The sequence below is a fragment of the Bubalus bubalis genome, chromosome 12 (assembly GCF_019923935.1).
Source record: "Bubalus bubalis isolate 160015118507 breed Murrah chromosome 12, NDDB_SH_1, whole genome shotgun sequence".
In the NCBI taxonomy this organism is placed as follows: Eukaryota; Metazoa; Chordata; class Mammalia; order Artiodactyla; family Bovidae; genus Bubalus; species Bubalus bubalis.
In genome coordinates, this window is record NC_059168.1 from 100027023 (window position 1) to 100052871 (window position 25849).

General features: G+C 52.6%; 1 protein-coding gene across 3 annotated transcripts in view; it reads left to right on the top strand.

Annotated features, from left to right (window-relative positions):
* The window catches only part of HMCN2 (hemicentin 2), a 175834-nt gene that overhangs the window by 49401 nt on the left and 100584 nt on the right, over window positions 1–25849 (top strand). For all 3 annotated transcript variants that reach the window (XM_044926449.2, XM_025261852.3, XM_025261853.3), the window contains exons 15-22: window positions 2080–2229; window positions 12086–12274; window positions 14034–14129; window positions 14418–14545; window positions 16369–16513; window positions 19987–20099; window positions 20223–20382; window positions 21394–21559. In XM_044926449.2, the coding sequence (XP_044782384.2) occupies window positions 2080–2229; window positions 12086–12274; window positions 14034–14129; window positions 14418–14545; window positions 16369–16513; window positions 19987–20099; window positions 20223–20382; window positions 21394–21559 (1147 nt within the window). The remainder of the gene's footprint in view (window positions 1–2079; window positions 2230–12085; window positions 12275–14033; window positions 14130–14417; window positions 14546–16368; window positions 16514–19986; window positions 20100–20222; window positions 20383–21393; window positions 21560–25849) is intronic.

Consider the following 25849-nt stretch of genomic DNA (forward strand, 5'->3'; position numbering starts at 1 on the left):
GAACAAGCCTGGCCCATGGCCTGGGCTCAGTATTCTTAATGGTGGTGATGAAGATTCTGTGATTATCAGACAGCTGGCAGTCGTGCTGAGCGTTCTGTTGTGAGGCTTTTCTGAATTAGTTTGTGTAGAGGGTTTTCTGTGTGTTGGACCCCGAGCTGGAGTTTGATCGACAGGAGCCGCTCTTGCTCCCACATCAGTGGGACCTGGGTTCCAGGGCTCCTGCCTTGGACTTTCCAGGGCAGAACCCTGGGCTCCTTCTCAAGCACAGCCCCCTCCCACCCAGACACACTCCAGCCTTGGCAGCACCTGCCTGTGATCTCAGCAGAGCCTCACCTTGACACTGACAGGCAGTGTTAGCTCAGAGATTAAGCATTTTGTCTGTGGTCACCAGCTAGTGGTGGCAGAGGCCTCGGGACTCCTTCCTCAGGGCGTGGTCACTGCCTGTCGTGGCTGGGAGCTCTACCAGCCCAGCCCAGGAGCCACCTTTTTAAAGGGGGATTTCCCAGCGGAATGGCTTCCCAGGTGGCACCAGTGGTCAAGAATGCAGGAGACGCCAGAGATGCCGGTTCGATCCCTGGGTCAGCAAAATCCTCTCTGGATAAGGCAATGGCCACCCAGTGCAGTATTCTTGCCTGGAAAATCCCATGGACAGAGGATACTGGCGGGCTACAGTCCATGGGGTCGCAAAGAGTCGGACATGACTGAGCACAGCACACACACACCACCCCTTGGAATGTTATTCAGCCTTAAGAAGGCATGACATTCAAGTTATACGACAGTGTGAATGTAGTTATCATTGAACTGTATGCTTGAAAATGATTAAGATAATAAATTTTATGACTTTCTTTTTCGCCACAATTAAATTCTTTGATTTGACTCCCATGACAAAGAAAAAAATTGGAAAAAAAAAAAAATCAGGCCCATAGCAGCTATTGTGTAGAAATTTCCCCCTACTTCTAATTGGCCAAACGAAGAAAAAAATATTTTATCTGTGACATTTTCAGAGACATTTGCTCTAATATGGGGTAATTAAGTAGTAAAAACTTAAAAGAAAAGATAAAAAATTTCCTTAATTTGGAAAAAAGGAATGCAATTTTGATACAACATAGATGAACCTTGAAAACATGATGCTAAGTGAAATAAGCCAGACACAGAAGGACAAATATTATATGATTCCACTTAATTGAGTGGGATCTTTTATAGGAAATGCCTAGTATGTGCAAATTTAGAGACAGAGAGGAGAAAGATGGATGCCAGGGGCTTGGGGAGGGGCAAGTGGAAAATTAGTGTTTAATAAGTAGGGCTTCCATTTGAGAAGATGAAAAAGTTTCGTGGATGGATCATGGGGATGTACCTGATCCTGCTGGATTGGACACTCAGTGCTTAACACGGTAAAATCTTGTGTTATGTATATTTACCACGATTTTAAAAACAAAAAAAATTAAGTTGTAAAAAAGGTTCAAAATCAGGGTGATCCCTCAGGCCTTAGGAGCCTGGAGGGGTGGGAGTCAGGGAACAGTAAGAGAAATGAGAATGAAGCATCAGAGAGGCAGAACTGCGGAGGGGATGGTGGGGGGCTTCTCCCAGAGCTGACCCAAGCCTCAGTCTGCCCCTGAGCAGAGGGCAGGGACCCAGGAGGGAGACCCAAGCGAGGCGTTCTTGGGTAATGAACCTGTCACATGCAAGGGGGCAGGCTGAGGCTCACTGTTGGCCAACAGAGGGACTCAGGGAACTGGACTCAGGGTTGCTGACTTAAAAGAAAATTTTTTAAATTGTGGTAAATTGTGCATAACATATCCATTACAATCTTGACCATTTTTAGGTATATTCACATTGCTGTACAACCATCACCACCACCCATCTCCAGAACTCTTTTCATTTAGCAAAACTGAAAATCTGCACCCATTAAACAATAGGGGTCCTGATTGCAGGGTGGGGGGGTCTTTACCTCACCCACACCCCTCTGAGGTCCCAGCCTTGTGGAGTTGCAGGAACCCAGGGTCAGGAAGGTAGCCTGATCCCTGGGCCTCCTGTGGCAACCATGGATACCTGCCTGATGTTTTCTTATCTTTGGTCCAGGGGATCTTGAAATGATTCTGGCCCCCGAGGACTCCATTTCTGGGACGCTGCGGATCCCGGTGGTTCGTGAGAGGGATGCTGGCGTCTATACCTGCCGAGCTGTCAATGAGTTGGGCGACGCCTCTGCAGAAATCCGGCTGGAGGTTGGACGTGAGTGTACACCTTGTCCCCACCTGTGTCCTGCCACCTGCCCTACTTCTGGGCAGGGAGGAGAGAATGCTACCCTGTAGCCTGCCAGCGGGGAATTTGCATCATTTGGATCCAGAGCATGTGGGACAGGGATTTTAGAGGGAGATGGTGTATGCACTCCCACTTGCTGTGTAACAAATCGCCCGGAGACTCTGTGGCTTAAAACAGTGAGCATCTATTGATGCACAGTCCTTGAATGTTAGGATTCTGGTTCTGACTCAGGGTCTCTCACGGGAAGGCACTTATTATGTTGGTCCGGGATGTGGTCACCTGAAGGCTTGACTGGGGCTGGAGGATCCACCCTAAGTTCATGTATGAGGCTTTTGTCAGGAAGCCTCTGTTCCTTACCCTTATGGTCTTCCCTGGAAGGTTTCTCGTGACATGGGTTTTCCTAGAGAAAGTGAGTTGAGAGGGATAGAGAGAGAGAATCCAAGATGGAAAAGTTTAGTTTAGTTGCTCAGTCGTGTCTGACTCTTTGCGACCCCATGGTCTATAGCCTATCAGGCTCCTATGTCCATGGGATTTTCCAAGCAAGGGTACTGGAGTAGGTTGTCATTCCCTTCTCCAGGGGATCTTCCCGACCTCAGGGATTGAACCTGGGTCTCCCACATTGTAGGCAGACGCTTTACCATTTGAGCCACCAGGGAAGTCTCTGAGCCACCAGGGAAGTAAGTCTTTATAGCCAGTCACAGTCTTGGAAGTGACATATCATCGTATATCCTATAGGTCACATGGACCAACCCTGGTATTGGTAGGTGGGAGAGACCCCTCAAGTGTGAGAGTCCCAGGAAGCAGGGGACATTGCTCACCATGGAAATAGTTTGGCTCCAGCTTGGGCATTGTCATCCCTGAGACCTGAGTTCCAGTTTTGTCTCCATCACTGACCATCTATATGCTTTGGTCAAGTCATTGACCCTCAGTTTCCCCATCTGTAAAATGGAGCCAAGGGCTTCCCTGGTGGCTTGTCCGTAAAGAATCTGCTTGCAATACAGGAGAAGTGGGTTTGATCCCTGGGTCGGGAAGATTGCCTGGAGAAGGAAATGTTAACCCACTCCAGTATTCTTGCCTGGGAAATCCCGTGGACAGAGGAGCCTTGCGGGCCATAGTCCCTGGGGTCACAAAAGAGTCAGATATGACTTGGCGACCATGCAACAACAAAGCGGAGCTGACCACACTGCCTCCTTTGTTGCGTGGCTGTGAGGGTTCAGTGAAATCAGACACACAACGTTTAGCACTGGGTTTGGCCCATCATGGGTGTTTAATAAACGGAGAAGTGATTATTCCCCTTTTACAGATGAGGAGTCTGGATTCTTCTGTGGCTGGAACATGGCCTTGGCTGTGATTGCCATGAGGTCTTGGTTCCAGGCTTGGATCCCAGGCACTGGGAATTGCTCGGAAGTTGTGGGCACAACTCCTTGGCGTGCCAAGCTAGAGCAGATGGGGCTCTGAGGGTCGGCTGTGGCCATGACGGGAAAGACAGGTGCTGAGAGTTCGGGGGAAGTGCAAGAATGGGGAATGGGCTTGAATGGGCCGGGTGGGATGGCCAGGGGGCTCCCCAGGGAGGCTTGATCAGGAGGGTCCGGCCCTGGGGAAGATGGTGCCATCAGGCTTGGGGATCCTCCCACGCCTGGGGGTGCCTTTAGTGTTCATTCATCTGTTCCATCGTTGCCATCCTCCAGCACGGGGTCACCAGGTGGCCAGGCCCTGTGCCCCAGACCCTGGGTTGGGAATACGACCGCATCAGCCCTCATGTTGTCCTTGGTGCCAAGAAGAGGGACAGTAAACAAACAGTTAGAACGCTCAGTGTGCTGAGTGATTGGAAGCGGCATCCGTGGGGCCTGTGCCCAGAGAAGGGGGCTAAGCCAGCACCAGAGGCCTGCAAGGCTTCTTGGAGGAGATGATGTCTAAGCTGAACCCAGAAACAGTCAGGTGACAAGCTGCAAAAAAAGATCTGTACAAAAAAGATCTTCACCACCCAGATAATCACGATGGTGTGATCACTCACCTAGAGCCAGACATCCTGGAATGTGAAGTCAAGTGGGCCTTAGGAAGCATCAGTATGAACAAAGCTAGTGGAGATGATGGAATTCCAGTTGAGCTATTTCAAATCCTAAAAGATGATGCTGTGAAAGTGCTGCACTCAATATGCCAGCACATTTGGAAAACTCAGCAGTGGCCACAGGACTGGAAAAGGTCGGTTTTCATTCCAATCCCAAAGAAAGGCAATGCCAAAGAATGCTCAAACTATCACACAATTGCATTCATCTCACACACTAGTAAAGTAATGCTCAAAATTCTCCAAGCCAGGCTTCACCAATACGTGAACCATGAACTTTCAGATGTTCAAGCTGGATTTAGAAAAGGCAGAGGAACCAGAGATCAAATTGCCAACATCCACTGGATCATGGAAAAAGCAAGAGAGTTCCAGAAAAACATCTATTTCTGCTTTATTACTATGCCAAAGCCTTTGAGTGTGTGGATCACAATGAACGTTGGAAAATTCTGAAAGAGAAGGGAATACCAGACCACCTGACCTGCCTGTTGAGAAACCTGTATGCAGGTCAGGAAGCAACAGTTGGAACTGGACATGGAACAACAGACTGGTTCCAAATAGGAAAAGGAGTATGTCAAGGTTGTATATTGTCACCCTGCTTATTTAACTTATATGCAGAGTACATCATGAGAAATGCTGGGCTGGAATAAACACAAGCTGGAATCAAGATTGCCGGGAGAAATATCAATAACTTCAGATATGTAGATGATACCACCCTTATGGCAGAAAGTGAAGAGGAACTAAAGAGCCTCTTGATAAAAGTGAAAGAGGAGAGTGAAAAAGTTGGCTTAAAGCTGGATATTCAGAAAACTAAGATCATGGCATCTGGTCCCATCACTTCATGGCAAATAGATGGGGAAACAGTGGAAAAAGTGGCTGACTTTATTTTGGGGGGCTCCAAAATCACTGCAGATAGTCACTGCAGCCATGAAATTAGACACTTACTTCTTGGAAGGAAAGTTTTGACCAACCTAGACAGCATATTAAAAAGCAGAGACATTACTTTGCCGACAAAGGTCCATCTAGTCAAGGCTATGGTTTTTCCAGTAGTCACATATGGATGTGAGAGTTGGATTATAAAGAAAGCTGAGTGCTGAAGAATTGATGCTTTTGAACTGTGGTGTTGGAAAAGACTCTTGAGAGTCCTTTGGATTGCAAGGAGATCCAACCTGTCCATTCTAAGGGGATCAGTCCTGGGTGTTCATTGGAAGGACTGATGCTGAAGCTGAAACTCCAATACTTTGGCCACTTGATGCGAAGAGCTGACTCATTGGAAAAGACCCTGATGCTGGGAAAGATTGAGGGCAGGCGGAGAAGGGGACGACAGAGGATAAGATGATTGGATGGCATTACCGACTCAATGGACATGAATTTGGGTAAATTCCGGGAGTTGGTGATGGACAAGGAGGCCTGGCATGCTGTGGTTCATGGGGTCACAAAGAGTTGGACACGACTGAGCGACTGAACTGAACTGAACTGACAAGTTGCGGGGACAATGTTCCAGGCAAAGAGAACAGCATGTGCAGCTCTCCCCCAGGCAAGAGAAGCCAGGCAGAGAGCGAGACTCGAGGGTGGGGAGGGGCGAGGCCGAGGCGGCCGGCTGCCCAGCTGTGGGTCACTCCCGGCCTTCGGCTAGGGAGCCCGGTGGCGTCTGGGCTTTGTCCTGAGGAGGTGGTGAGAGGTTTCTAAGGAGAATGATGTGCTCAGACTTTCCCTGTCTGTGTGGCTGGGCTCTTGGGTGGGGTGGGGTGGGTGTGGAAAGCCATAGGGCCTGATGATAAAAATATAATAAGTCTTCCATGAAATCTGCCCTGTAGCAAAACCAGCTCTAAGCACGTTTCATATACTAACCTGTCATCCTCATAACAGCCCTTTGCAATGGGTTCCACTTTATCCTTTCATAGATGGGGGAAATGAGGCACAGAGAGGTTAAGTGATTGGTCCAGGATCACACACCTGGGGAGTGGTAGAATCTGAACCCAGGGTCAGGGTGTTTTAGTCCCTGGACTTGGTCCTGATGCTCCCAGCAGGGTGAGCTTGGACATTGCTTCTCCACTCTGAGCCTCGGGCTGCCCACCTACAAAATGTCTGTGGCTGTTGTGTGAGTGAGAGATAGGAAACGCTTTGGACAAGAAGGGCTCTGACATGTCACTGTCACTGTGGTTAGTCGGTGGGTTCTGGGTAGGCAGAGAAGGCGCTCCAGGGACGGCTGCCCTGGGCGTTGTGACAAGCAGTCCTCCTTGGTTCCGTGTCTGATCCCTTTTCAGCAAAGCCTTATTACTTTGGGGCCCAGGCTGACCCGCCTGCCTTATCCTGTTCCTTCACCTGGCAGCCGTTGGTCTGGAGGCCGTTTCCCCATGTCAGAGGGGCGAGGTGGAGGGCACCCCAGAGGCAGGCATCTGGGGCACGGGGCCACTGTGGCCTCTGGCCTTGAGGTCAGGGACGGGGTGGACTGTGGCCCAACACCTGTGTGTCTGGGGAGAGCGGGCCTGGCAGCGGTGGTGGGAAATTGAATTTCCTGCCCATCTGGGTGGCAGCTGCGGTGCGGCCTTCCTGGCCAGGCTGCCAGAGCCTTGCAGGGCTGAGAATGGGGGCACTGTGCCCACTTCCTGCTGTTCAGCTGGGAACTGGCTTCCTGGAGGTATCGGTGGCTGCGGGGAGAGAAAGGGTACAGAAAGGAGGGCAGTCTTCCCCTGACCTGCCAGGGAGTGCCCGCACTGTGGTCCAGCCTTCGAGGGTCCCTCTCCTCTGGGCCTGGCATTTGTCAGACAGGAGTCCCGGATCGAGGTCCAGGGCCTGCTGCTTGTTACCTTGCTGGGCCTTGCCTTCCTCATCTGTAAAGTGGGGCTGCTCATGACAGAGGCTTATTCACAAGGCCCTTGAGAGATTTAATGAGAATGTGCTTCACTCAGGACTTGATTGAAATAAATATTCAGTGTACAGGGGTCCGGGCCAGGTGACAAGGGCCTAGTGTGGCAAGTGAGATGGAGTGATTGTCACGTGGCTGGTGACCAGGCTCCATGGCCATCCCCAGTGCCCCCAGTCCCCCCAGCCCCCGTCCCTGCCAGAGCTCAGTGCTCTTTCTACTATTTTAAAACTGCTCTGACCTAAGTTCCCTTCGTCCTGCTGGTTTCTTTTGAAATGGATGTTCACTCAGCCTTCTTTCTTTATTTTTAGAACTTTTATTTATCTGGCTGCATCGGATCTTAGGTGTGGCACGCAGGATCTTCGCTGCGGTGCGCGGGCTTCTCTAGTTGCGGTGTGCGGGCTTCTCTAGTTGCGGCATGTGGGCTCAGTAGTTGTGGTGCTTGGGGTTTGTTGGCCCACGGCATGTGGGATCTCAGTTCCCCAACCAGGGACTGAACCTGTGGCCCCTGCATTTCGAGGCAGATTCATAACCACCAGACCACCAGGGAAGTCCCCACTCAGCCCTCTTTCCATCTGCTCATTTTCGTCTCTGCTTCTCATCCCTGACTTGGAAGCCTCTGGTTGCTGGGTGGGTGAGCAGGGGGCGGCGGGTGTGCATCTATGAAAGCAAAGCCCCTCCGGCCAGCCAAGGGGAGCAGGAGAGAAACACAGCTGGGCTCTGGGGCCAGCATCCGGGCTGCCTCTCCATCAGGCAAGGGCCCAGAGCCCATGACCCTTTTAGGGCTGCTGGACAGGGCTCTGATTTTCATTTCTTTTGCCATCAGGAGAAAAAAAAAAAAAAAGTGAAGAATAATAAGTAGATGAAAATGAACCCAGCCTGGATTGTGCTTGTCTTTATAAACAGTCATAAAATACAGTTTAAGATTTTTTTTTTTAGGGAAGAGAGTCATCCTGCACTCCTGGCCAGTGGAGCTCAGGCTCCAGGCTCCACCACAGGGTCTTTCTGTGGGGAAAGGGGTCTTCCCAGGTGGGGGGCTGTGGCAGCCATCCCCAGTCCTGTCTCTTTCCAAGAGACCCTGGAATCCCTCTATAAGCAGGGCAGGGCCTGAGGCCAGCCTCTCCCGTGGTCACCCTGCCCATCGGCCGAGTCTTTGGGCCTGGGTCCCCCGCCCTCCTTCTGGCCAGGCTGAGTCAAGACTGATAAGAGCTCCGTTTCCCAAGCTGGCACATCCCCACAAGCTCTGGGCCATGGGAACTGGGAGGATGGTGGAGGGCTCTGGGCCATGGGAACTGGGAGGATGGTGGAGGAGACTGGGGGGTTGCAGGGTCTCCAGATGATGATAAAGAACCCTAGAACTTTAAGGCACTAGAACTGGGGAGAATACAGTTATCTCTTTCTGGAGGGGGATCCGAGGTCCAGAGTGGTGAAGGGGTTCATCCACGGGTGTCCAGGGCAGAGGCCGTGAAGCAGGGGTGGGGAGGGGCCCTGCCCAGGCTTCAGGCCTTTAGGCTGGTGGCCCTTGCCCGGGGGGCCAAGTAAGAAGAAGTCACCACCTCTGTCAATGTCACTTCCTTGGAGAATCCCTGGGGGTGGAGGGAATAGCTCATCCGTGCTGATAAGTCTCAGCTTTGGCCGCACAGGACAGGGGCCTCCTGTCCTGCCCCCTCCTAGACTGGTGGCTGGCATCCTTCATGGGGCAGTTTTCTCTTCCTGAGTGCTTCTGGTTCCCCATGCAGAGCTGCCTCCCTGCAAACACACTGCAGCTGTCAGATGATGAGCTTAGAGAGCGTGGCTGCTGCTGTGTGTCTGGCTGTCTCAGGGCACTCACAGCTCCTGCCCCGGAAACCTCTCAAGGTCGAGGCAAACAGGGCCATTCCTGGGAAAACCTGGGGGCTGCGGAACTAGGTCATGGTCCGTCCCTGCAGGGGGGCACCTGAGAGTCTGAGGAGGGGGCTTGGAGCCTGAAAGCAGAGGTGGCTGAGCCTCATGGATGGGACCCTAGGAAGGGCACGGGGCTGGCAGCCCGCCCCACCTCCAGATGCTGCAGGACCAGCGTGGGCCCCACGTGGGCTCAGCTTTGCATCTCAGTTTCTCATCTTCACAGTAAAGGGACCGGAGGGCCCCTGGCTCTGGTGTGCAGGGTTCTGGGGTCCCACCTTATTTGGAGGCTCCAGTGATGAGCAGGGGGAAGGCTGCATAGGAGACAGAGTCACAGTTTTAGGGGCGGATCTGATTCTGGAATTTAGCTGACTGTACCTCTGAGAGAAGAGTAAAGAGGTGCCAAGTTGCCCCCGAGTACCAATGAGACACAGGGGTGCAGTAGCTGAGAGCCTGGATCTTAGCAGCAGACGGATCTGGGCTCTGATCCCAGCTCTACCATTGACTTTGAACTGCACCTGAGGCAAGTGTCTTAATCCCTCTGACCCTCAGTTTCCCCATCTGTAAAATGGGCTTTCAAATTGTGGTGCTGGAGGACTCTTGGGAGCCCCTTGGACAGCCAGGACATCAAATCAGTCAATCTTAAAGGAAATCAACCCTGAATATTCATTGGAAGGACTGATGCTGAAGTGCCAATACTTTGGCCACTGATGTGAAGAGCCACCTCATTGGTAAAGACCTTGATGTTGGGAAGATCAAGACTGAGGGCAGGAGGAGAAGGGGCAACAGATGATGAGATGGTTGGATGGCATCACTGACTAAATGGACATGAGTCTGAGCAAACTCCAGGAGATAGTGAAGGACAGGGAAGTGCTGCAGTCCATGGGGTTGCAAAGAGCTGGACACAACTTAGTGACTAAATGACAACAACAAAATGGGGTTGCGAGAATACCCACTTCGTGAGTTTATTGAGACCATGAATGAAGTCATACCTCTAAAGTACCACCATCATGCCCGTCACTGAGTAGGCATTCCAGATGCTACCCTTTGATGTGACGTGAAAGTCGCTCAGTCATGTCCAATTCTTTGTGACCCCATGGACCACACAGTCCATGGCATTCTCCAGGCCAGAATACTGGAGTGGGTAGCCTTTCCTTCTCCAGGGGATTTTCCCAACCCAGGGATCGAACCCAGGTCTCCCGTATTGCAAGCAGATTCTTTACCAGCTGAGCCACAAGGGAAACCCAAGAAGACTGGATGGGTAGACTTTCCCTTCTCCAGCGGATCTTCCCGACCCAGGAATCGAACCAGGGTCTCCTGCACTGCAGGCAGAGCTATCAGGGAAGCCCAGAACCCTGTGATAGTCACTTACTATTATAAGTCAACTGTCCCTTCTTGGGGAGGGAGGTGAAGTTCAGGATTGGGAGGAGAGTGGGAAGGAGGGTGTGCTTTTTAAAACCCCACATTTGGGAGAAAAAGCGGGGCTCTTTGGCTATGGAAGAAGAGGGTCAAGAGGCAGCGTGAGAAAAACGGGGACTGAGAGGCCTGCGGGAGGAGGGAGGTTTGAATTGGGCCCTGCAGTGCACTGGGTAGAGCCGAGGAGGCAGGCTCTGGGGGTACCTGGCCCTGGAGCTACCTACTCAGGGTTGGGGGAGGGGAGTAAGAAAGCTGTATCCCCAGGTCAAGGGCTTTGCAGGACCAGTGATCCCATCTGAGGCACCCGGAGCAGATACTTGCTTGGATTCTCAGTCGCCGCAGCTGCCAGGCCCCAGTGAGAAAGAAAAGCGACTCGCGGGTGGTGTCTGAGCTCAGGCCCAAGACTGTCTTCCTCCTTGCAGCGATTTTCCAAGTTGTGTTTATATCTCCCTGGAACTTCCCTGCTCCCTGAGGCCAAGCGGGAAATTTGATGTCATGATTTGGATGGATGGGGGAGATTTCTGGAGAGAGACGGCAAGAACAAAGGGGTGGATTTTCCTTCATGCTGGGTGCAACGGGTTCGGAACAGGCCGGGGTCTTTCCTGGTCGGGGTCTGGAGACAGGGCTGTGAGGGCGGTGCCCAGAAGCTGCAGGGAACGGGGCCTGGACCTGTCTGGAGTTGGGCCGCCTTCTGGCTAGCAGAAGCATGGAAAGGATTATGAGTCTCTGTTTGGGGAAATAAATTACTTCTATGCCCCAACTCCCCATCATAAAAATAAGACAATGCTTAGGAAAAAAATCTTTGAAAGAAACACTACAAAGCATTAACAGTGGCAGGGACATGAGGTTTGAAGTGTGTGGAGCAAAAATGAAGGCTAAACCCTTATGTGATGCTTGAATTTTTTTTATAATTCAGGCACCCTTGTTTACGTCTGTTATCCTGGTATAATTATTATGATGGCTCTTTTCACTCTCCAGTGTCCCATTTGGACCATAAAGCCTAAGGTCAAGTTATTTATAGGCCTGTTTTGACTTTGTAGTAGAGATTTATATGCTTATTACAAGATGTTCAACAAGCAGAGAAGGATGTAGCGAAGTAAAGATGAGCTAGAACTTCCCTATGAAGTTGGCTGTTTGGGGTCATGGAAATGGTGGCCAGAGTCCAGGAGATGCATGAAGAGAAGCTCTGGTGGCCCAGGAGGAAGGCATGGTGGGGCGGGGCCCTCAGAGCTGGTGGGGTTCCTGTGGTCAGGCATGACTTGCAGCCCCTCCAAGCTGGCTTCCTGGGAGATGTCACCTGCAGGAGCAGGCATGTTGCTCCCCTGTATGGCTGGACAGGGCAGGGTCCCCGAGATGCCCTGTGGGGTCTGAGGACTTCATCCCTCTGAAGGCTGCTCGCTCTGCCTCTTCATCCCCAGGAGCCCTTCAGGGCTGCACCCTGCCAAGCTCAAGTTGGCTCTGGAGCCCTGGATATGAGTTAGGTTCTTGAGGCTGGAAGAGGGAAATCCCCAGTGAGGGGAGAGGAGGCAGGCCTTGGAACAGTGCCCTTGGGGCCGAGCGGATCCAGCCACTGGGCAAGGCTGACTGTCACCTCCCTGCAGATGCACCCCAGCTCTTGGAGCTGCCCCAGGATGTCACCGTGGAACTGGGGAGGAGCGCCCTCCTGGCATGCCGGGCCACGGGTCACCCACCGCCTACCATCACCTGGCGCCGTGGAGATGACCAGCCTCTGGGGCCTGGGCCAGGCAGCAGGACTGGGTGGCCCGATTCAGGAGTGCTGTTCTTTGAAAGTAAGAGACTGGGGCTGGGGGAGGGTGGGCAAGGGAGACAGAATGGCTTCTGACACCCTAAGCCCCCAGACTGGGCAACTGGGAGCAGTACACTGACCCCAAGAGCTGGCCATGGGTCAGGTGATGTAGGGTCATATTTCAGCCGAGTGACTCTGGTCACGCCATGCCATCCGTCTGGAGCAGTCACACTAGTGATAGGGACAGTGCCTCCCACCCTGGTTTAACAACAGTCCACCTTAAGGAGCTGCTGTGAGTGATACACTTAAATCCCTTAGCACAGTGTCTGACACATATTAAGTGTTCTATGTGATAGCCATCATCACCACCACCACCACCATCACCATCACCACCATCCTCACCACCACCACCATCCTCACCATCACCACCATCATCACCATCACCACCATCAACATCACCATCCTCACCATCCTCACCATCCTCACCATCACCACCATCATCACCATCACCACCATCCTCACCATCACCACCATCATCACCATCACCACCATCCTCACCATCAATACCACCATCAACATCACCATCCTCACCATCATCACCATCCTCACCATCACCACCATCATCACCATCACCACCATCCTCACCATCACCACCATCACCATCACCACCATCACCATCACCATCACCATCATCACCACCACCACCAACACCATCACCACCATCACCACCACCACCACCAACACCATCACCACCATCACCACCACCACCACCAACACCATCACCACCATCACCACCACCACCATCATCACCATCACCACCATCATCACCATCACCACCATCAATACCACCATCAACATCACCATCCTCACCATCATCACCATCCTCACCATCATCACCATCCTCACCATCACCACCATCATCACCATCACCACCATCACCATCACCACCACCACCATCACCATCACCATCATCACCACCACCACCAACACCATCACCACCATCACCACCACCACCACCACCACCATCACCACCATCACCACCACCACCATCATCACCATCACCACCATCATCACCATCACCACCATCAATACCACCATCAACATCACCATCCTCACCATCCTCACCATCCTCACCATCCTCACCATCCTCACCATCCTCACCATCATCATCATTGCCATCATCACCACCACCACCACCATTATCACCATCAACACCACCATCACCATCACCACCACCACCATCATTGCCATCATCTTCCTCATTATCATCTTTATCATTATCAATTCCATCATCACCAGCACCATCACCACCATCCTAACTGTCATCATCGTCACCACCATCATCACCATCCTCACCATCTTCACCTCGATAATCACCATCACCATCATCTTTATCATTATCATCTCCATCCTCGCCACCACCACCATCACCACCATCATAACTATCACTACCCTCATCATCACCACCATCACCAGCATCATCACCATCATCTTCACTACTGTGCCAGGCCGCATGCTGAGCACTATAATCGCATCATCTATTGATCCCTCCTAGTCATACTACAAGGTGCAGTTATTGATAAATCCCCATTCTACACACGAGCAAGCCTAGGCCTTCTCACCTTTCCAAGGCCCAGCTGTATCCCCTATCCTTCTCCTCCTTGCCATCCCAGCCCTCCTGCCTGACCTCTGCAGGGCTGGGCTGTGCCAAGGGCACTGTTGGCACCTGGGGAGCTGGAGCCTGTGGGGGCTGGAGGCAGGATGTGCTCTGACAGTCAGGTCTGCCTTTTCCTGCCCTTCAGATGTGGTCCCTGAAGACCAGGCCCTGTATGTCTGTGAAGCTGAAAATGTCTTTGGGAAGGTCCAGGCAGAGGCCTACCTCCTCGTGACTGGACATGGTTCGCGGTGGATCTGGAGAGGAGGGGTTTGGTGGGGACACTGGGCCCCCCAGGGAGGCCCGCATGGCTGCCGGTCCTTTGGGACAGGAGTGTCCACAGCCAGGTTCTCCTAGAGGAGCATCTGGACCCCTACTTTCTGGGTAGTGTGCCCCAGGAAGTGTGCCCTTTGACCCTTTTGGGATCCCCAATCCTGATGCCTCTCTGTGTTCCCTGGGAGGGAGACAGGGAACTGAGGGCCTTGGGTCCCACGGGAAGCCAGTGTACCCACACCGGCTCCTCTCCCTGCAGTCCCCCCACAGATCGCCAGCAGCGCCCCCACCGTCCGGGTGCTGGAGAGGCAGCCGGTGTCCCTGCCCTGTATCATCCTGGCTGGGAGGCCCCGCCCCGAGCGGCGCTGGCTCAAGGCCGGCATGCCTGTGAGTGCTGGGCCCCTCTGGGTGCCGCGGGCAGTGTTGTGGGGAGGAAGGAGCTGTCACCCGCACACCTCGGCCTCCGCTTTGCGGTTCCCCTGTTTTGGAATGTCTTCTCCCTTCCCTGCCTCTTTCCAGAACTTTCTCTGATAATGCACTAATAGCACCCTTCACCCTCTCGAGTCCTTGACCGGAGGAGCTTGTGCCTCATTTGTGCTGCGACCGGGGAGCAGCAGTTTAGTGGGGGCACAGACACAAGGCATTCATCCATCACCCCACTTCTGATGGTTCCAGGACAGAGACGAGGTCTGCGCAACGGAGCATTTGCCCCAGCCGCCTGGCACACTGCTGGGCGCACAGTGGCTGCTTCACCCATTCCCACCGATTTGGTTTTCTTTGTTGTTGCTGTTTAGTCGCTAAGTCGTGTCCGACTCTTTGCGACCCTATGGACTGTAGCCCGCCAGGCTCCTCTGTCCATGGGATTCTCCAGGCAAGAGTACTGGAGGGTTGCCATTTCCTCCTCCAGGGGATCTTCCTTTCTCAGGGACTGAACCTGAGGCTCCTGCACAGACAGGCGGATTCTTTGCCGCTGAGCCACCCGGGTCCCTCTATTTCCCTTCTCCGTTCACTCCTCCTTTCCCTCTCTGGTCTGCCCTCAGACATCTGAGGTCCTTGTGCCCAGGAAGTTATAAAAAAGGTGCCCTCACCCCAGAAGATGCCAGACACCCAGGGGAGGCAGCAACTGTGTGGCCAGACTGCTGGGCCCGTCCCTGCTGTCCCGGCCCCTAATGCAAAGGGATGGACAGTGTCCAACTCGCGGAGCGGGCAGGCTTTGTGGAGGCTGATCACGTGGGTGACCCCTCTGCAGGATCACCAGGAGGAGGACCCTGCCTGGGTACACAGGCTGGGGCAAGGAGGAGCGTTCCACAGTAGAATCCTATGGGCATGAGGGGAACGGGTGGCCCTGGGCCTCGTCCACGCCAGGACAAGGAGTGACCGGAGATGCAGAGCCTGTTTTAGCTCAGCGGGGACACTGGGTGGGCCTGCACCTGCCCAGATGCCAGGAGCAAACAGCAGAAGCCCCGTCTAGCTCACTCAGCCCCAAGGGGTCCCAAGACAGTCCAGGGGCCCCTCCCAGAACCCAAGAGCAGAATGTGCAGCCAGGCTTGAGGGACAGAGACAGGGAATCCCAGAGCGGGCTCACCTGGCAGAATGGTCCTCACCAAAGATGGACTGGCTGAGCATCTCTGCAGAGGTGGCCCCAGGCCCCAATTCTGGACCCGCTTCCCCTGCCCCACCCTGGTCCTGATGGGGACGCACCGGCCAGCTGCCAGGAGCCGCTCTCTCTGGGACCACAGCTGATGCGGCCGCACCTCTGCTCCGCTCCGCTCCGCTCTGCGTGGCTCGGTTCTCTCCCCGAGGACGGGCTATCCCTCCTCTTTGTGGCCTTGCTGTGCATGGGCTTCGGAGCTCCAGTGAAGGCTCTGACCCCAAGCCTACCCTCCCGGGAGGGGCTCCTCTCAGCACCCTTGGGTCAGGTGTCCTGCCCTGGACCGGTGGACCTTGGGTGAACAGGGTCAAGGGTATGCTGGGGGTCAAGGGTATGCTGGGGGTCAGGTCCACCTGACCCCGAGGGTCTGTGGAGTCTCATGACTATCCGGGAAGGGATGGGAGCGTCACCCCAAGGCCCCCCACCCTCTTTGCAAGCCCCTGGCCTCTCTACCCAGGCTGTTCCCCGCTGGGCTGGTGGGCAGTGAGGTTTCTGGAGTTCTCTTAGCGGCTCTGAGTGGGGCCCTTGGTCCAAGCTGATTCTTCTTCGCCCCCACCAGCTCCCACCAGGCAGCCGGCATTCCGTCCGGGCAGACGGCAGCCTCCACCTTGACCAGGCGTTGTTGGAGGACGCCGGCAGGTACAGCTGTGTGGTCAGCAACACGGCCGGCTCTCACCATAGGGACGTGCAGCTGGTTGTCCAGGGTGAGTCCCGGGCTGGTGGCGGGGGGCAGGACGGGATGGGGGGAGTGCCCAAGGGAAACTTGATCTTGAACACCTTTGTTTAAAGAGATTGCTTGCACACGTAGTACGTATTCACTGTAGGAAACTTAAAGGCTGGACCAAAAAGCTCCCCCTAAAAGCGAAAAAACTCCAAAACAAAACCAACCTTCTATAATACCAGTAACTAAGAAGAACTGGAATAATCTTACATTTGTTGTGTATCTTTCATACTTTATACACACATGAGCTTCACATGCACACATATACGCAATACACACTGTATATATATTTATATATTATAGAGGTACATATACATTTACATATACATTATAGATATTCTTTATATATGTGTATATGTTATTTTGTATGATATAAATTCTGTATATAAATTATGTATAAATTCTTCATATACAGGTACATAGACATATTTAGAAACCAACTGGAGTAATACTACTGTCTTATAACCCGAGTGTTTCTTGTGACAATATATGGCATGTCTTCTGCTAATAAGACTCAGAAGCATTGGTTTCCGACTGCATGTCCCCTGTTTGGATGAACCAGGTGTATCTTACCTGCCCCCCCAGCCCTGTCCAGTGTCTCTCCTGCGTGAACCCCTGGGGATAAATGCCCTGATGCCCCACCTTTGCCCATGTGCCCAGGTCTTTCCCTAGGATACACTATTGATGTGGAATTGAGTTTTGACTCGCGGAGACTGCACATTTTTTAGGGCTTTTCGTGTATTTGCCCAATTACTTTCCCATCCACAGTGTGGGAGGGTCTCTGCTTCCTTTCCCCACCCAACCAGGTTCTTTTTAACATAAAACAAGAAGTTGAAGTCCAGTTAGTTATATTTTCACTCACCGCACACATCAATATCCTCTTTTTGTTTGTTTGTTTGACTTGTTTTATTAAACCCCTGAGGGATGAGTGGGAAGAACTCATCGTTCCCCATTTAGTAGTGGAAAACCAAAGCTGAGAAGGAGGCTGGGTCTAGAACCCAACTGTCCTGTCTCTGTATACTTCCAATTAAATACAGTGACCAAAGGTGGGGTATGTGCCACGTCCAGACCTCCAAGAGGGTCTGTGCATGTTAGTTTTCCTAACCGCTCCAAGTGGAGGGTTTAAGAGCCTCCATGCTCTGTAGTTAAGGAAGCTGAGGCTCCAAGACGGAGGTAACTCAGCAAATCATAGCATCAGCGAGGGCTGCCTCTGCTGAAAGCCTCCCCCTCAATTCCTGCCCTGCACACAGCCCCCTCTGTGGGAGTAGCGATCAAGCTCTGCTCTCCTGGCTCATTTCACTTCCATTCAACAAATTCTGATTGACTTGCAGGCTTTGGCCACCTGGGAGAATCCAGAAAGGCATTCCCCTGAAGGAACTTAGTGTTACCATCAGAGCCCTTGGCTTCTGGCCTTCCCTCCCGGGTCTGATTTCTCCATGCCTGGTTCCTTTCCCCTGCTCTTTCAGACAATCCCCACCCCTCTGCTCTGCCCCATTTTAATGCCTGAAAATCTGGATGGTTCCCAGGATGGATTCTGCACTTGTTTTCAAGTTCACTGTGTCCTGTGAACATTCTTTTCTGCCACTTCTCATCTGTCCACCCTCAGAGAGTGAGCAGGGAATTGAGGTTAATTTAGCTTTTTTTTTTTTTTTTTTGCTGATCAAGGAATACGGGTACCAAAAGATTAAGTGATTTATCCGAAGTCCCACAGTGAAGAAATGGCACAGCTGGTTCCTAGACACAGGCTGCCCTCTGTCTGGGACACGAATTTACAGCAGCGGCAGCTATATTCTCCTGCTAAAATGTTATTTTTAAAAATCATGATAAAATACACATGATATAAAGCTTACCATTTTAACCATTTTAAAGTGTACAGTTCAGTGGCGTAAATTAAGTAGCATAAGCAGCATTCACGCTGTTGTGCCAGCAGGTTCGTTTGCCCAGCATGCGTGCTCGTGCACGCTGTCGCTTCAGTCGTGTCCGACTCTTTGCCACCCGATGGATCGTAGCCCGCCAGGCCCCTCTGTCCATGGGATTCTCCAGGCAAGAATGCTGGAGTGGGTTGCCATGCCCTCCTCCGGGGCATCTTCCTGACCCAGGATGGAACCTGAGTCTCTTATGTCTCCTGCATTGGCAGGCGGGTTCTTTACCACTAGCACTCTCTGGGAAGACCCTTGCCCAGAACGCAGCAAGCCAGAACACTGAGATGCTGAGGTTTGCTGCAGAGAAAGGGTGTGTTCACATGGCAGTCAAGTGAGGAGACAGGAGAATAAGTCTCCGATTGGCCTCCCCAACGGCCAGAGGCTTAGGATATTTATTAAAGAAGTAGGGTGGTCTTCAGTTCAGTTCAGTCGCTCAGTCGTGTTCGACTCTTTGCGACCCCATGAATCGCAGCACGCCAGGCCTCCCTGTCCATCACCAGCTCCCGGAGTTCACCCAAACTCACGTCCATCGAGTCAGTGATGCCATCCAGCCATCTCATCCTCTATCATCCCCTTCTCCTCCTGCCCCCAATCCCTCCCAGCATCAGGGTCTTTTCGCGTGAGGTGGCCAAAGGCATGGGAAAAGGTGACCGTAGGTAGGGAAAGGGCGAGGGCATCAGTGTTCTGTGCGGGTGTGCCTGGCTGACTTGCTTCTCCATGAGATGCAGGTCCAAAAATGGGGACGCCTAGCGTGACCTGAGGGTGGGGCTTTTGGCCCTCTGATGTCAAAAAGTCACTTATCAGACACCTGTGTAGACACAGTTTTAGGGTCAGTGGTCCCAATCAGTCTTAGCTGGCTTGTACTCTAACTAAACACAGCTGACTTCCAGTTGTTTTCCTGGAAAACAACTCATACAAACATCTTATTGTTTAGGCTACACGAAGCTTGGAGGATATGCAGTTTGCAATGAAACAATTAAGCGAGCTTGCTCAGTGAAGGCAGGCTCAAGCAGAAGGGTATGCAGCAGGCTGTAAGATAAGCTCAAGAATTTCTGCTAGTTGCTGGTATTGTTAACCCTATGGGGCTCAGTTTGGGGATGGGTTTTTAACTCCATGGGACACAGTTTCACAACCATCACCACCATCCATCTCCAGAACTTTTTCAACTTCCCAAGTTGAAACTGTACCCACCAACTCCGCATTTCCCCTCCCGCAGCCCCTGGCCACCACCCTTCTGCTTCCTGCCTCCATGAACTTGCCTGTTCACGGTATCGCCCATAAGTGGAATCTTACAGTATTTGTCCTTCCATGTCTGGCTTATTTCACTTTGCATAATATTGTCAAGGTTCATCCATGTTGTACTATGTATCAGACGTTTGTTCCTTTTTTAGGGCTGAATAATATTCCATACGTACACATCACATTCTGTTTATCCATCACCCTCTGATGGCTACTTGGATTGTTTCCACCTTTTGGCTTTTGTGAACAATGCTGCTGTGAACTCTGGTTTATGAAATTGGTTTGTTTTTAAAAGTGCCACCTAGAATCCAGCCCACTGCCACCCACCATATCACCAATGAAGGCGTTCCAGCCTCTCTCCCCTGTGTAGCCTCAGGAGTTCCCACCCCCACCATCACCTGGACCAAGGTAGGTGAAGCCTGTTACCATGAAGGTAACCAGAGAGGTAGGCCCCATGATCATGGGGAGAGGAGCCATGCAAGTTGCTGTGGGAGGTGGGCTCTGCTGATGTCACCTGCGACTCTGTTGCAGGAGACCAATGCCCTGGCCTCCAGGGCTCTCCACTACAACGTGAGCAAGGACGGCACCCTGGTCATCACCCGGCCGTCTGTCCAGGATGCGGGGGCCTACGTCTGCACAGCCACCAATGCAGTGGGCTTCTCCAGCCAGGAGATGCGGCTTTCTGTCAACAGTGAGTGACGGCCACCCCTGTCCTGGGAGACAGGCTGGGCAGGTGTAGGGGCAGGGGCATGCTCAATCTGACCTCCCCTGCATCTTCCTGGCACCCTGTCAGCAGCCCTGCCTCTAAATTCTTCCTGTCTGAAGATCAAAGCTGCCCTCCCTCTGAGGACTGTCCCCAGCAGTGCGGCCATGCTCTAAGAGTGGTTCCAGCTCAGAACTGGATGGGGAGGGGGAGAGACCTTCATATTAACAAGCCTGGGGAAGACACAAGGCCCGACACTGGACTCCCACCCCTCAGCAGCCCCCGTACCCACCTTTCTCCACGACTCTTTGACTCTTAGTGCCCAGAACCTCTGGCCACCTTTCAATTTCTTAAATGACCTGTCCTACCTCAGGGCCTTTGCACACATGGCTCCTTCTGTTGGCATGCCCTTCCCTCACTCCTGGTCCACTGATTTCTCCCATCAGTCAGATCTCAGTGCTCTCTGATCCCTTAGGCTGAACTCTCTGGAATGTTCCCTTCTTAGTGCCCATCACAACTGCCATTAAATAATTAATTGTGTATTGAACTGTTTGGAACCAGGGTTCTTCTTGGGCCCCAAGCACGGAGGGAGATTGGGCATCAGCTGATGGTTAATTCCATTTATTCCTGAGGATAAATGGGATGATCCAGGCCAAGAAGGGAGAGAAAGGAGGGAGGAAAGAACCTGCCAGAGTGCCCCCAGGGAAGTGGAGCAGGATGGAGAGAAGCTAGAGGGACGTAGACGTTGGGGCAGGAGGGACCGTGCTGGGGTCAGCAAAGCGAGATGAGCTTCCAGAAGGAGGGTGGGGTGGACAGGCAGAGGGGTGGCTGGGGGAAACCATCGGATCTGAGTCCAACCCGAAACCTACGCTCTCCCGATACAGCAGAGCCCACCCTCCTCTGCACCTCTGGGGTGGCAGTACCACCTCAGCTTCCTAGGGGAGCCGCATCCCATGGCTTCCTGCCCTGCTCACACTCCCTGCCTGCTTCCACCAACAGCCAAGCCCAGGATCCTTGTGAATGGGTCACACGAAGCAGACAAGCCTCTGAGGGTCACGGCCAAGGCTGGTGATGAGGTGACCCTTGACTGTGAGGCCCAGGGCTCTCCACCCCCACTGGTCACCTGGACCAAGGACTCCCGCCACATGCTGCCCATCACCGACAGGTAGCCCCAGCTGCATGGCCTTGGGTCCGGGGTGGACAGAGCTTGATGCTTGGGGAAACTGGCCTCAAGGTGTCCAGTGACCCAGCTGGTGTGTGTGGGACCCTGTGGACACCCCCGGGGGGGGATACGCAACTGATTCCACAGGCAGTGCTTTTCACCCATTGGCCTCTAAGGGAGCCTGGATGCCCTTCAGAGGGGCGAGGCCTCTGAAATAACACGCACATGGCCCTTCCCGCACAGCCAAGGGGTGGTGCCTGTAGGAGCGCCTCCTATCTGCTCAGCAGCCCTTGCTACCCGAGTGGAAATGAGGCTCAGCCAGGTGGGGTGAGCTGCTCATGGTCACTCAGCTAGCAAAGTTGGAACGCCACAGTTGGGACCGCCTTCCTGGGCAAGACACGTGCTCTCCATCCTTGCCTGCTCCTCTGACCTGGTGTCTGGCAGCCAGGCTTTCAGGGGTCCTGGGAGTTGGGGGGAGAGGAAGGAGGCTGTCCTTCAAAGCCAGGCCAAACCCCCAACCTCAGACAGGGAGGAAGGGCAGGGTGGTTCCCGACAAGAAGGCCTCAGAACTCCTGGAGCCCTTGATTCTCGTGGGGTGGGGGTGGGGCGAGAGGGCAGCTCCAGCTGGTGACATCAGTCCTGGCGAGGTCTCTGAGACGTTCCAGATGGAGAAGGTCTCAGAGCAGCCTGCGGTGCAGCCTCCCCCCGGCCCCAACACCCACACTCAGAGCTCTGCGTCTCCGGACATCTGTTTGGTGACCCTCGCAGTCCTGGAAGCTTGCACACCTGAATGCTGCTGGGGTCCGTGATGGGGCTGGTTCCATGCTGCCCCACCCACATGCCCTCCGGGGTCTTTGGTGGCTCCGTGTCGTGGGTGGGAGCCGGGGCCAGAGGAACCTGCCTCTCTCCCCAGAAAACCCGATCCTGGCTCCTTGGCTGGACAGCCGCCAGCGGGTGCTTGTTTGTTTCTGGCTTGTTACTGAAATGGAGAATCGCAATTCCCATTTGTTCGCCCCTCCTTGTTGTGATACGTTAATAGATCAGCCGGGAGCCATGAATCTGGGAAAGCTGCTTTTGCAATCCTAGAGTTTTGTTCTGTTCTTTCTCCCTTGCCCCCTCCACTTCTTGCTGGCTTATGGCTTGCTCTTGAGATTTATGAGATTCCGGGAGTTCACCTACATGAAGAGGCAGAATATGCCTGGGGGTGGGGGGGTTGGGGCTGGGGTGAAGGGTGAAGACTCTGGCATTAAATCAGACCTGAGTGCGAATGCTGACTGGTTATGTTATTAGTCGTGTGGCCTCAGGTGGCCCCTGGCTCCTCTTGGCCTGTCTCTCCATCCATAAGGTGGACACGGTTTAAATCCTGCTTTCAAGATACAATGATGAATGTGTGATGTTTGGTGCATTGTGAGCGGTGGAAAATCACCCCCTTTGATATCATTTTCCTGCTGCTGCTGGAAACTAAAGCAGCATTTCCAGCTTTTAAAAATTATCATCATCATATCTATTATCCCATTTAATTCTCACCAAGTTTTTTCAATAAGAAAGCTTTATTGAGATATAATTCACATGCTTTCCAATTATATGTTTTTTTAGTAAGTTCTGAGTTGTGTAACCATCATCACAATTAATTTTAGAACATTTCCAGCACCCTCCTCCGTGAAAATATCCCCGCACTGGTTGGCAGCCACTTCCTTTCCCCACCCCAGCCCAGCCCTTGGCAACCACTCATCTGCTTTCTGCCCTTGGATTGATCTGCTCTGGACGGCTTACATAAATGTAATCATGAGCAATGTGACTTTTTGCGTCTGGCTCCTTTCACTGAGAACCATGTTTTTGAGGTTTCTGCATGTTGTAGCAGGTGTCAGGACTTCATTCTTTTTTATGACTGAATAGTATTCTGTTGTGGTGATGGACCGCCTTTTGTCGATTTATTCACCAGCTGATAGACACTTGGTCTGTGTCCTCTTGCTGGCAACTGTGAATAACTTCACTGACTTTTGATTGTATCTTAGTTTAATTCACGGGTTCTGTGTCCCTGTGCTTCTTTGGGCCTCCCTGTGGCATCCGACAACTTCCCCGAACAGAACAGAGATCAGTTTTCTTACCAGACACACAGTTCCCTTGGTCCCATGGCCATTCAGCCAGAAAATCAGATTTGAAAAACCCGTGAGGCGAGGATGGGCTTCCCTGGTAGCTCAGCTGGTAAAGAATCTGCCTGCAATGCGGGAGACCTGGGTTTGATCCCTGGGTTGGGAAGATCCCCTGGAGGAGGGCATAGCAACCCACTCCAGTATTCTGGCCTGGAGAATCCCCATGGACAGAGGAGCCTGGTCAGCCATGTGCTCGAAAAGAGTTGGACATGACTGAGTGACTAGGCACACACAAGGGCAAATGTCTGGAGGAGGGACAGCTAGGTGGTTTGGGATGGGCATGGACCCACGGCTACATTTAATGGATAACAAACAAGGACCTATTGTATAGCGCAGGGAATTCTGCTCAATGTTACCAGACAGCGTGGCTGGGAGGGGAGTTTGGAGAATGGATACATGTATGCCTATGCCTGAGTCCCTTTGCTGTCCACCTGAAACTATCACAGCATCGTTAATCGACTATACCCCAATATAAAATAAAAAGTTAAAAAAAAAAAAAACAAACAGAAACCTGTGGGACGCACACACGAAGCAGAGATGGTGTTGGGGAGTGGGTGGCCTTGCTGTCCGCTGCTCTTCCCTACTTCCTCCTCCATCTTTTTCATCTCTCAGGGACACGCTGCCGCTTCCGTCCCACCAAGGCTCAGCTTCAAAGCTGGCATTCTGGTTGCTTCAGAACGTATTCTGATGAGTCGTGGGTGACCATCTGCCTCCAGAGCCTGAGATCCTTCCGCATGGTTGAGCCACGCCCCTCTTCCGCCACACCCCTTCTGCCTGGCTGAGCCACGCCCCTCTTCCGCCACACCCCTTCTGCCTGGCTGAGCTACGCCCCTCTTTTGCAGTTGCCTTTGTCCTCCGAGGGCAGGGGGAGGCCTGAACTGCTAGGGTTGCCCAGGGCCTCTCTTTCCTGATCCTGTGCCGACCCTGGCCAAGGGGCTGTGGTCAGGGTCACCAGGAGACCTCCAGCGCTGGTGCTCCATGGTGACTCTGGTGCAATCAGGGTTGAATTCCACAGTGTGGCTGAGCCTCTGCGGCCTCCTCATCTGGGCGAGAGGTTGCCCTCTTCTGCTGGCCATCCTGGAGGTGGGTGGGGTGGGCAGGGTCATGCGCAGCGCACTGAGGGAGGAAACAGAAGCCATCAGGGGTGGGGAACTAGAATCCTGACTTTTCCCTCTCCTGGGCAGGGCCCTAACACACACACACACATAGACGTGCACAGACACCCACAGACATGAATACACAAGGACAGGCACAGAGACACAGACACATGGCCATGCACACTGACATAGACACAGTCGGTTCAGTAAGGTTGCTCAGTCATGTCCGACTCTGCAACCCCATGAACCACAGCATGCCAGGCCTCCCTGTCCATCACCAGCTCCTGGAGTTTACTCAAACTTATGTTCATCAAGTCGGTGATGCCATCCAACTATCTCATCCTCTGTCGTCCCCGTCTCCTCCCGCCTTCGATCTTTCCCAGCATCAGGGTCTTTTCAAATGAGTCAGTTCTTCGCATCAGGTGGCCAAAGTATTGGAATTTCAGCTTCAACATCAGCCCTTCCAATGAATATTCAGGACTGATTTCCTTTAGGATGGACTGGTTGGATCTTGCTGTCCAAGGGACTCTCAAGAGTCTTCTTCAATACCACAGTTCAAAAGCATCAATTCTTCAGCGCCCAGCTTTCTTTATGGTCCAACTCTCACATCCATACATGACTACTGGAAAAACCATAGCTTTGACTAGACAGACCTTTGTTGGCAAAGTAATGTTTCTGCTTTTTAATATGCTGTCTAGGTTTGTCATAGCTTTTCTTCCAAGGAGCAAGCATCTTTTAATTTCATGGCTGCAATCACCATCTGCAGTGATTTTGGAGCTCCCCAAAAAAAAGTCAGCCACTGTTTCCACTGTTTCCCCATCTATCTGCCATGAAGTGATGGGACCAGATGCCATGATCTTCGTTTTTTGAATGTTGAGTTTTAAGCCAGCTTTTTCACTCTCTTCTTTCACTTTCTTCAAGAGGCTCTTCAGTTCCTCTTTGCTTTCTGCTGTAGGGGTGGTGTCATCTGCATGTCTGCGTATCTGAGGTTATTGATATTTCTCCCAGCAATCTTGATTCCAGCTGTGACATAGACACAGATG